Source organism: Anthonomus grandis, chromosome 22, assembly GCF_022605725.1.
Source record: "Anthonomus grandis grandis chromosome 22, icAntGran1.3, whole genome shotgun sequence".
NCBI lineage: Eukaryota > Metazoa > Arthropoda > Insecta > Coleoptera > Curculionidae > Anthonomus > Anthonomus grandis.
In genome coordinates, this window is record NC_065567.1 from 8,444,021 (window position 1) to 8,456,533 (window position 12,513).

Here is a 12,513-nt window from a genome sequence, read left to right on the forward strand (position 1 = left end):
TATCACAAAACGGTCTTTTAAATAGAAAAACAAAAACTGCTTTAAATATTTATTTTTCAAAGAGACCTTGATGCTAAACCTGTAAGTGTTAAACTTTTTTATATTTAAAGATTACAAATAGGGGAAGTCTTTATCTCCAAGAAAAATGCATGTAGGACACTAAGGTAAATGTATTATGCATTTCGTCTGTGTAAACAGCCATCATCAGATACAGAACATTACAAAAAACATATACGTTCACCAAATGAACCAAAAAATTACCCGTTATCGGGAAAAAACAACAATAAATTTATTATAGATCTATAATAAAGATAACATTCTCATTTCATCTGTTTTTTTTTGTAAGTGATCTGCCCCTGATTACAAAGAAAGACTACATAAATTTTATTGTCAATGATACTTCTGAGATAATAGGCTAGTCTGATTATGGTTTTTGTGTGTGGAGGCTACTAGACGTGTGGAAGATCTGGCAAATTGGTGTGATAGAAACGGTCTTTACTTGAATAGTATCTAATTTCTTAGTGTTTACTCTCATAAGAGTCACACGAGACTTTAGTTTGCTTAAAAAAGATAAACATCCAAGTCTGATTCAGAACGAATCCCCCAACTTTCTAGACATTGCCACCAAGAACTTAATAAATATACCTGGACTGTCAATTCAGTAAAAAGTAAACGACCACTACTAGAGGGCCGCCATTTTGCGTGAGTGTGTCTTTTCGATGTTGGTCACTCTGACAAATTTTAGTTGTGTCAATTGTAGGGAAACCAAGCAATTAAGGTTTTTGAGAGGTTATGTTTACAAAAATACAAAACAGAAAGTTACATGATAATCTTGAATCTTATAAATTCTAATACTATGAAAATGCTGATCTTCATTTAAATTTTTGCCTATATTTACTTAACAAATTCAGTTAAAAACACTTTTATTTTCTCTCTATTTTTACTATTATGAGTTTTACTTTCCTTCCATGTACAATGTTTTCACATTAATAGATACAACCATCTATAAAAATCAAAATATAGATGATTTTATGAGGGTTTGTAATTAGCAAGGGTTTATATAGTAAAAATATATTATTCTATCATAAACAACACAGACAGACAATTCACAATAATTGGATTTTGAGCAACAGAAACCTTTAAATAAAGATGGTGATACATTTATCACGTATTAAATAAGGAGGAAGATACATCGCTTGTTCCAGACGATATACCCAAGCGTCGTCTACAAATCGCCAAAAACTAAGCAATCGGCTATACTCATGCGTCAAACGTTAGCGTCGTCAACTTCATTACCGTTATTTAGTATATTTTTTGTTGGCAACACTAAAAATGTTCAGAGTGACCAACATCAAAAGGACACAACCACTATAAACATGGCGGCCAGCAGGCAGTGGTCATTTTTGGGTATCGTGGCCATATGCATTAGCAGTCTAGGTATAATTATTAAGTTCGTATGGTCCTTTTATTCTTACTTGAAGAAGCCAAATATTAAGCGACAGCAAAAAAATATATTGAACTCTGCCGCCCTTAGAGGCGTGCCGTTAAAATAAAACGGGTGGGTAATATAATAAAGTTATCTTCATAGTTTTTTTTCAATTCAGTTTTTTTTATAATAGTTTTACTAACAAAATTAACTTCAATTGCTTTGGTCTGACGGAATTTTTATCAATTCTAAATATGTTTTTGGTTTTGAACAGATTTAGAATTGATACTATTAAAATGTATTATTGTAAAGCTTACATGAGTTGTTTAAACGTTATACAATGTTTTAAGTTAGGGACATAAGGTTTAATTTAAAATACAATATGGTTTAAAAATTCACCTATTATACAATACCTTTTTATATTAACTTGCCTACTTTTTCGCAATGGATCAAGCAATCCGAAATTTATTGTCGGAATTGACAGATGCAATAATTAATCGATTTGATACCCAACAACGTGCGTTTTATGTCCATAGCTTTTATAAATTAAATTATTCCTACATCGCAGTTTTACGTCGGTTGGGTGCTCGTTATGCTCTTCACAACGTCAGTGAAGCACCTAGTACCAATCTCATCAATTCTTGGATAAATAAATTTAAAGAAAGGGATTGAAATTATTCATCCTTCTGGAATCGTATGAAATGTGCGCACTAATCAAAATATTGACTGTGTTAGCGATGCAGTTGTCCAATATCCACACAGACCAGTGCAAAAATATGCTGCGGTTCTCCAGTTACATGAATCTAGTTTTTCTTGTATCTTAATGAAAGACCTTAATCCCTTTTTGAATAGATTATGTCGTCAACAGGAATGTCCTTAATTTTCATAAAAGTTATATGTATATTGTTTTTTGAAACTAGTATTTGGTATTTTATTTAGCATTCTTGAATGGTAAGATGCATTATCCATAACAATTACTGAATTTGGATAAATGTTAGATAATGTTGCTGGTCAGAAAACCATTTTTTAAATAATGGCAGTCATATCTTCAAGGGAATCAGCTGAAGATTGAAAAATATTTTAAGCAGACAAAAGTAAAGCATTTTTAACAAATCCTTCTGTACTTTCCGCATGAAGTATAATGACTCATTTGCCTATTGAGCATGGCGTATTCAAAACACAATACGTGGAATTATCAACCCAACGGTATTTAATTACGTCATGCGTAAAATCATGTTTCATCTAAATATATTATATTATTAAGTTTATTTAACTTTACGCAGACATTAACATTAACCCGACGCAGACCTGGATTGGGCGGTCTCTTTGCAAATCCGCCGCGGCATAGTATGCTACCAGTGTACCGTCATCTTAAGATAATTCTGGGAAAAGAAGTAGGTTTAAAACTGGCCTCGGTCTATCGGTCTTTTCGTCGGCACGCTTTCATCGTTTTTATCGTCATTTAAATGAGATTAAAAAGGCTATACCACTGATCAGGAACTATCTTGGAAAAACCAGATTCCGACTGTCTGCTCCAAACTGTGTTCAAGAATTTGCCGTATTACACCTTAGAGAATTTATTTTTATGTTCCTAGGAAAAGATTAAAAGTATTTTTTCAATTTATTCATATTACACGGTGCCTGTTATATCTTCAGTAATAATGACAAGTTCATTAAATGTGGAGATATACATAAATACACACCAAGGCCTTCAAACCAATTTTACATCTCAACGGTTACATATCAATATCCTTCAAAATGTACAGTGTTAATCAAATGTACTCTTTAAGGCAAAACTAATGAATGCATCGGCTGTAAAACCTTTCTATACTCTTTTTGAATTTTTTTAGACATAAAACTGTAAATTAGGCCATATTTATATTCTGTAATCTGTAAGTGCTGTTACTTTTAGTATTTTTAGTAATAGTAGGATTAAAATTGTGCAAAAACAGAAATATGCCGATAAAAAATGGATAACTCAAGATATAAGGGAGCAAATGCAGGAAAGGGATCGATTATATAAAAGGGCTGCCATAGAAAATAACGTCAACATTTGGAATGAATATAAAGCTATAAGAAATAACATAGTAAGCAAGATATGAGTAGAAAAGGATATATTTTTTGCGAATACCATAGATCTAAATAAAAATAATCAAAAAGAACTCTGGAAAAATCTGAAGACGCTTTTGCCAGGAAAAAACCAAAACATGCCTAATGAAATAAAGTTTGAAAATGAAATCATTACACAGGAGGATGATATTGCACATAGATTTAATAATTATTTCGTGAATAGTATTGATCTTATTCTTGCAGATATTCCACCAGCAGCAAATGGTCAAACATATTTCATTGAACCACCTTCAGTCCAGAAAACTTTGACACAATTTAATAAAGTTTCGATGACTAAAATGAAGGAAATACTTAAAAATCTAAAAAACGTTGGTGGTGGGGAGAGTGGCATCTCTAAGCAGGTTCTTTGCGATGTTGCTTATGTTGTGGGTGATCGTCTTTTGGATATTATCAATACATCCTTAAGTACTGGGGTTTTTCCGCAAGCCTGGAAACTTTCTACTGTTGTTCCTGTTCCAAAAGTGCAAAACACTAAATTGTGTAATGAATTTCGGCCAATTAACACCGTACCTATTTATGAGAAGCTCCTTGAAGTATGTGTTAAGGAACAGCTACTCGAACATTGTAATATAAATAAAATAGTTGTACCTAACCAATCGGGGTTCCGTGAGAATCATTCATGTGAGTCTGTCATTATTAATATAGTTGATAATTTTCTCAGGGCCCTTGACTCTGATAATCTAGTACTTGCTGTGTTTTTGGATTTTAAGAGAGCGTTTGAAACCGTGGGTAGAGAAATGTTAATTAGGAAATTAGAACAATTAGGCCTTAAACATAATGTATTGAAGTGGTTTCAATCTTATCTAAGTGGTAGAGTTCAGCGAGTCATGTACAAAAATAGTTCATCTGAAAGTGTTAATGTAGAGCATGGTGTGCCGCAGGGAAGGGCACACCATGCTCTTCTTGCGAAGGGGGTCTTGGGCCCCTTGCTATTTTTATTGTATGTCAACGATATGGTGGAGTTAGTGCGGGGGTGTAATGTGGTGTTGTTTGCGGACGATACAATGTTATATGTGGTGGGTAAAGACATTCATCAACTGCAACAGGTCATGAACGTTGAACTCAATAACTTATTCATCTGGCTTTGTAGAAATAAACTAAGTTTAAATGCAAGTAAATCTAAGTTTTGTATATTTAGCAAGAAATCTAGATTAAGTTCTATAGACATGGGCAATATACAGATTTTTGTGAATGGGGAAAGTATTTTGTATGCCAAAGAAATTAAATATTGGGAACAATTTTCGATGCCAGTATGAATTTCCATGCTCATGCAGATTATGTAATTAGAAAATTTTCAAAAAAAGTTGGATTTATCACAAGAATTGGAAAAAATTTGTCAATGTACATCAAATTAGAACTTTACGACACCATTGCTCTTCCTCATTTACAGTTCTGTTCAACATTATTGTTTAACTTGCCACAGTATAGAATTCACCAACTGGAAAGAATTCAAAATAGGGCTATGAGACTGGTTCTAAATTGTAATCGTTACACGCCTGTTGTCTCTATGTTGGGTGTCCTAGATATGTTGTCTGTATATCAAAGAATTTTGTATAACGTTTATTTGTTTATTTTTAAATTAAAACTACAAATGCTTCCCGATTATAATTGTAATAAATTAAGAGTTTTTGGAGATATACATAATTATAATACGAGAAATCGTATAGACTTCATACTAGTCGACAGATGTAACACAACCCAAATGCATAATTCAGTTCTATACAAAGGTTTAATTCTATTTAACAACTTGCCTGCTAACATCAAAAATTGTATTACTTTGAATCAATTCAGAGGGCTCTTGACAAAATTTATTATGAATAAGTAAAATTGTGTTTGTTATTTTATTATGTTATTTTAATTATGTAATTTATTAAGTTTTACTATAGTATGCATTGTTTCCGCTCCAATCATCATCTTGATTCTGGGTTTATCTGTTGACTGGGTATTTTTGGGCCAACCGGGATACTGGTTACAGCTTCTTGGAACTACCGAAGCATTTCTAAGTATTACACGGGGGAACCAATGTGTCTGGTCAGCAAGGTCAACCAAGTCCAAATGTGTGTCATCGGCTGCTTGCAACTGAACCGACTCGATCAACCTGAGTCGACATTATTTTTATTATTATAAGGCAAACAACCATTAACTGTGCTTTTAATAAGTGGGGCAAGGAAATAATGTTTAGGTTAAGTCAAGTTTTAATTTATGGTCTACCTCTGACAGGATATTTCTGGAACCGGGATGCTGTCTCTGGATTACCGAGACCATCCATGGACAAGCCGGAGAGTCCTGATACAGTTATGGCCAACTTCTACTTTATTTTTCATTTATGTTTTTATTGAATGTAGCTTTTGCTAAATAAGGATATTATTTATTTATTTATTTATTTATTTATTTTTATGTATTTAGTTTATTATTTGATAGTTTCAATACATCATTGTTATGTCTATGAAAATTAAGAAATAACTATTTTATCAATCATTATCACTTATTTATTATTACCTATTGAGTGAATTTTAATAATATTTCTTTTTTTTTTTGGCATTTTGACTACCTTGTGCCCAGGCATATACATATGTATGTTTATTATTTTGAGGTACTTTGCAATAAAATAACAAAAATTGTGAATATATTAATTTTTTTTTCAGTAGAATGGTTAGGATGTCAAAGTATACAGCGTACATACACCACCGTGTTCTATTTTTAAGTTATTGCCAACGCGCGCCACAGGCCGAAACGTTAATTTTTATGTTTGGTACAAACTATTTATTCAGATTATGATAAAAGTTTATTTACTAAAATTGAAATTGAAAAAGTACAAAATTTTAACAAATTAATTTAGACAAGCTGTTATTCAGTTCAAAATTAATAAATTGTTTCTGTCGAGATTATTTTGCTTGATCATAAAAAGCCATTATTATTAGTATTTTTTAAAAATAATATGTGCATTGATGCCTTTTCAAATATAAAATATAATATTTATCAAGTATTTACAGTATTTTTTCGATATATTTAATTGCATATAAAAGCGTCTACTAGAATGTACAAATGTATTATCAAATAAAGTTATCATACTTCTATTTACTCTATATCTTAAGAATTACTTTATTGAGAAACTGCAACGTTTTTAAGACATCCTTACTATGACAAGACACAATCTTACATAAAAAATTAAACATAAACTTTCTTTTGAAATTCCAAAAGACTATGACTTCGTCTGATTAGAATAGTTTGTGCCAATATTCTATTATCTTTAAAACTATATTCTATTTACTACATTTTTTAAACCTATAATTTCACATCAAAAATATATTTATATTGCACGTAGAAAGAGTGTGACAAAAAATTCACAGTTATTACTTAAAATTCTACTTTACAAGAGCTTACGATTATGACAGAGTTGTTAAAAGAAATATATAAGCAATTTAAAAAGGGAACGAAAAAAGAAACAACGTGTTTGAACTATGACTGAATTTGACAAATTTCACAAACAGTTTTGAAAAACTTGCTCTCAAGACCTGTAAACATTGAAACATGTACGCATTTATGGCTGCCAAACTAAAAAAAATGAGTTAACCATAAGGACAATGCTTAAAATTAACCTATTTCTCATCAAGATTAAAAATACCAATGATTTATTTATACCATTGTAAGTAGAGCAAGCTTAAACTTTTGGTGATCCGTCCGCTACTATTATGACTATGAAAAACATAAACAGCGCGCTTTCCCAAGGCGTTGACACAATTATTGTAAACGAATAAAATATTACGTTCAGCATAGCGGCGTTTCATTGGCGTTCTGTATGCTCCTCAGCTTCAGTAGTAAGCAGGAGCAAAACGAACGTCTATTCAATTCGGGTCCACGATCATTTTCGTTTTTACTCGTATCCGTGCCGCCCTATATGGTTTGGCATGAATCGCGGCTGTATAAAATTACACCTCTTTTTCTCCGCTCTTTTCTAAAAATACCACAGCCTACGGCTATTTTAAGAGAATTGTATAAAATTTTTCTTTTTTTGAGAAGATTTACTCAGTTTGTAGTTTATCGAATGGAATTAATAATTTATCGGATCTGCAGTATATTTGCAATGCTTCAGTTGCCTAAAAAAACTGTTTATTCTTTGAATTTATAAATTTTGTGATGTAATATTTTGTAATAAATTTTACAAAATAACGCCTTTTGCTGCTCAAAGCTTTAAACCCCATTTAAAAGAAAACAAGAACCATTTGGTCATTTACGTAGGCATTGTCTCCGACTCTTGAAAGTTAAGCTCCTCTAAGTGAGTCAGTAAAGTGTCTTACCTCTTAGAGGTGGGACTAAAATTTGAAAAAGTTAATACTGCTCATCGTGGATCCTAGTGGCCTCGAGAATTTTTTAAAGTGGCGGCGTCGCGACGCAGGGTCCTCTCATCTATAGTGGGGTTTGGCGGGGGACGTCGTTACGCTTGGCTTTAGATCTGAAGTACATATTGAATTCGGTTAGTCAGTGCTTTGGAGGCCACCAAGCAAACTCAAAGAGAGACGACGAACGACGACTCGACGACTCGACGACGCGCCGTACGACGGGACATCGAAGTACATCGCGAACCGCGAATAGTGTGTGAGTGCATTTAGTGTTGGGCATTTGACCCAAATATCATCCTTGCAAGGAAGTAAGTTCAAGTGAAGAGACGTTATCTTTAAAGTGTGTTAGTGCCAAGCGTAAGTGCATATCTAGTGTAAAATCAAATAACAGAATAAACTTTGCTTTCATTAAGTGTAGTGTCCGAATATCCACCTAAATTAACCCTAGATCAGCAGTTACGCAGCTACGCCTATAACACACTCCTCACTTTGGATTACGTCAATTAAAGCCGTCTCCTGGTTTTAGGGCAAGGCTAATGTCAATGATATACATCAGTTTAAGAAAAGGCTAACAGCATGGGAGTGGCGGAAGATTTCGCTCCCAGCTTTACTCAAAAGCCGCAGCTAAGGCAAGAAGATGATGGCAATAAACTTGTTTTTGAATGCCAATTACTGGCTTCACCAAAGCCCGAAATATTGTGGTACCGCAGCGATATACCACTATCTGAAGACAGTAGAACCATTTTTAAAATTCAGCCAATAGGCCCTAATAAATTCTTGGTAGCCCTAGAATTAGATGATGTTATTGAAACCGATGCCGGCCTTTATAAGGTCAAAGCAAAAAACACCATGGGAGAAGTGGCTGCTTCCATCAATCTTAATTTTAGTCGTAAGTATCATCAAAATATAGTTTCCTGAAAAATCAAATTTAATTATATTAATGTTACTATATTATATTGAATTTAATTTTAACATCCACACCATAAATATATTATATGGATTCAAATTATAGGACATATCCATCAAAGGTATATTACCATTAATTGCGTTTGATTATCGCATATAATTTCCTTTATTTTTGTTGAGTTTGCCTATTTAATTACATTACAAAATTAATTTAGGTACTTGGATCATTTTTATCAGTACGCGAACAATTGTGAATTATAAAAACTATTTATATTGTATATGATCTTTATTAACTAATAACCATTTATTTTCAGCTATGGATGAGCCCAAAGAAAAGTAAGTTTTAGAAATAAAAGCAAAAAATTCTGACAAATACATTAAAAAAATGTTCTAGAAAATCTTTAAATACAAGTCTAATATAAAATTTAAAATATTTGGCTATTATTTTTCTGTTGCTAGAAAGAGAAATAAAGTTTAACAATTTTACCTAATTTTACGATAATATATCAAATAATATTGATATTGGATCTGTATAAAAAGATTTGCCATTGTATTTTATTTACTATTGGTGCTTTTAATATTATTATGTAATATATAAATAATATTTATATATTAAATTACGTTACATTAACTTTTTTTTGCCGCATTTTTTAAAAATGTATTTAATATTTTGTATGTTTCTTCCCAGAAGAAATTATGGAAACTAATTAAATTAATACAAATATTTTTTTCAAATTACTATAGTAAATTATAATTAAATATTTGTATCACTTATACTTTAAGTTCTTCTGAATGTGTTTGTCAGAATAAGATATACAAAATAAATATGGCTTTTAAAACTTAAAAGCTAAAATTTATTTTAGACAAATAGATGGCCTCGCACCAACTTTCGCAAAGAAACCTGCAATTCGACAGGAGGAAGACGGCAAAAAACTGCTTTTTGAATGTCGAATACAAGCTGATCCCCGTCCAGTTGTCAATTGGTTCCATAATAATAATATTGTTAAAGAAACACCTCGCCATAAGGTACATAATTAATATAAAGATATAATTCTAAAACTTTAAAACGATTTAAGAACGTTAGATGAAAAGCTTTATGTTTAAGAATAGTTAGTTCTACATAGAAAATCATTAATTTGAATAAACTATGTTTAGGTTTTCAAATTTCTAATATCTATAATTCTCTATATGTAATATAGGTAAATCAATTTTTTTAATATGTTTTATTATATTTAATTCGGGTTAAGACATATTGCATATCTTTATCTATTATTTCCACTATATTATTTAAATTGGCAGTGGATGTAATTTGAAGCATTCAAAACATATGAGAATATATCAGTTATGAAGACGCATTGGGGCAAGAGGGCTTCATTGGGCCTAAATAAGCTGAGCACAAAACCAATTGGCATAATCCTAAAAATAATTATTAATCTTAAGAACTTGCTTTCAGTTGAGATTAGATAAAGATGGACACTCCTACTTTGCAACCCTTGAAATAATAAATGTCACAGTTGAGGATGCTGGCAAATACAAGGTGACTGCAAAAAATGAACTTGGAGAAAGTAACGCAACGATTAGCCTCAACTTTGACAGTAAGTTTAATGTGGTGTGTCTAATTCCTTGCTTTTTATGCCTAAGCAGCTCCAATATAACTTTCCTTTCAACCCCTTTATTCATTACGCGAAATTAATTACGGAAGCTTTTAAAAGATAGCTTGTAATCAATCAATTTCTGGAGTAATGTTTCTGCATTTGTTGACTTGCAAATAATAAGCAATTTGTTTAAAAAAATTGTGAGCTCATTTTCTTTATTATCGTATCCCCTTAAATACTCCGAAAGCAATGAATTGGCAGCAGCTAAGATCCAAGTAAGTCAGCACTCGTGCACAGTACAATGGACTAACCGACGCTTAATCTTAGCTCAGCTTTTAATTTGCAGTTTTTTAACCTTTCATTCTAATCAGTGTATATTGATTTAATGAATTCATTTGTGTGAGTTCAAGCTTAGATTAGATAAAAATGACTATATTCCATGCCATTGCCATGCTGTTCAGAAGATATAGGGAAATGTTTCGCTTCCAGTGTTTTAGTTATGTTGAAAAGCCTAATATAAGGTTACGTACAAGATGAACCATCATTCGACACATGTACTATTTCACATAGATTACTTTTCAAGGCCATGTTTTTGCAAAATGCGACACAGAGTTTTTACAATACCACATATATTTAAATAGGTTTGATATTATAAATTGATTTATTTATATCACTACTTTAACTTAACACAATTTAAGTCGCAACGATTAAAAGCTGAGCTTTTTATTTCGGTAAGCATTGTAAGTTGTGCGAGTTGCTGGCTGTCCTTTGAAGTAACGAATCAATAGCCAGTTTAGAAGAGTTTCTGATCTGCATTAGGCGATGAAGCGCCGGTGCCTGAGCAAGAGGGCATCAAACCAACCTTCACTGAGCGTCCGGTCATTCGGCAAACAGACGACGGCTCCACCATCTTATTTGAGTGCCGGTGTGTCGGGGTCCCGAAGCCCGAAGTGCAATGGTATGTATACAAAATGCGCTACGTTAGAAGCTGGGTGGTTAACAAGAACCTTATGTAGGTATCACGGCAAAGAAGAAATTTCTGGAGATAGTAGATATGCTGTCTCTATGGAGCTAGACCAGAAGCTCTACTATTTGGCCAGATTGGAGATCCAAAACGTTAAGAAGACTGACTCAGGAGAATACCGCGCTGTCGCGAAGAATAGTTACGGTATGGCGGTGGCCACTATCAACTTAAACTTCGAAGGCAATGAGAAACCTAAGTAAGAATAGCGTGTTATGTTTCGTTTCTGAATCTCACCTCATATGCCACTCTTTCTCGTAGAATTCCTTCCGGAAAGGCCCCCCGTTTTCCTAAGAAACCTACGATCCGGCAAGAGGGCGATGTTCTTATTATGGAATGTTTATTGGAGGCTAATCCAGATCCTGACATTACGTGGTTTCAAAGCGAACGAAGCATTGCGGACAGTCCTCGTGTCCGTATGCTCAGAAAAATTATGACAAAGGACACATATCTCCTTACTTTAGAGATAGCCAATCCGACCCGCCTAGATGGCGGGAATTATCGATGTAACGCATTTAATGTTTATGGCGAAAGCAACGCCAATATCGCACTTAATTTCCAAGGTAGGCTGCCGTCAAAGCAGTCGTATCGTACCATATCTGTAATTATATGTCAGTGAAACGTCTCAATTCCGTTAATGATCGTAATTTCTAATTTATGTTACAGTGACGTCTACTACTACAATGCTCAATTTTGTCAATCTTCGTCAGTTCGACCTGTGTAATGTCATTTTGCATGAGCATGGCCTTTTGATTTGACAGCATGATTGTATAGTATCGAAAAATATAATTCTTTATGCTCTGGCGTATTACAGGTGGCGATGATGCAGCAGGTTTTGCGCCTTCATTTATGGAGAAACCCAAAATTATTCCAAATGAAACTGGGACTCTTATTACTATGAAATGCAAATGCAAGGCAAAACCTAAGCCTGATGTCACGTGGTATCGTGGAACCACAAGTATTAAGGAATCCTCTAAGACAACGATTCGAATCGTAGATGTAGGAGAAGATATATACGAACTGATTCTTGAAATCAAGGTACCAAATTAAATATTTTAATGAAAGCTTTTACCAATTTTATTTCGGCAAGACGAT

At 32.9% G+C, this 12,513-nt stretch overlaps 1 protein-coding gene across 13 annotated transcripts in view; it reads left to right on the plus strand.

Moving 5' to 3' along the window:
* Positions 1-8,025: 8,025 nt before the first annotated feature.
* The window catches only part of LOC126748994 (twitchin), a 96,018-nt gene continuing 91,530 nt past the window's right edge, over positions 8,026-12,513 (plus strand). For 6 of the 13 annotated variants that reach the window (XM_050458581.1, XM_050458571.1, XM_050458572.1 and 3 more), the window contains exons 1-9: positions 8,026-8,204; positions 8,423-8,785; positions 9,117-9,138; positions 9,666-9,828; positions 10,256-10,397; positions 11,217-11,355; positions 11,414-11,617; positions 11,680-11,981; positions 12,233-12,456. In XM_050458581.1, coding sequence (XP_050314538.1) covers positions 8,473-8,785; positions 9,117-9,138; positions 9,666-9,828; positions 10,256-10,397; positions 11,217-11,355; positions 11,414-11,617; positions 11,680-11,981; positions 12,233-12,456 — 1,509 coding nt within the window. In that variant the 5' untranslated portion in view covers positions 8,026-8,204; positions 8,423-8,472. The remainder of the gene's footprint in view (positions 8,205-8,422; positions 8,786-9,116; positions 9,139-9,665; positions 9,829-10,255; positions 10,398-11,216; positions 11,356-11,413; positions 11,618-11,679; positions 11,982-12,232; positions 12,457-12,513) is intronic. The other 7 variants (XM_050458575.1, XM_050458576.1, XM_050458577.1 and 4 more) reach the window with 2 other exon arrangements.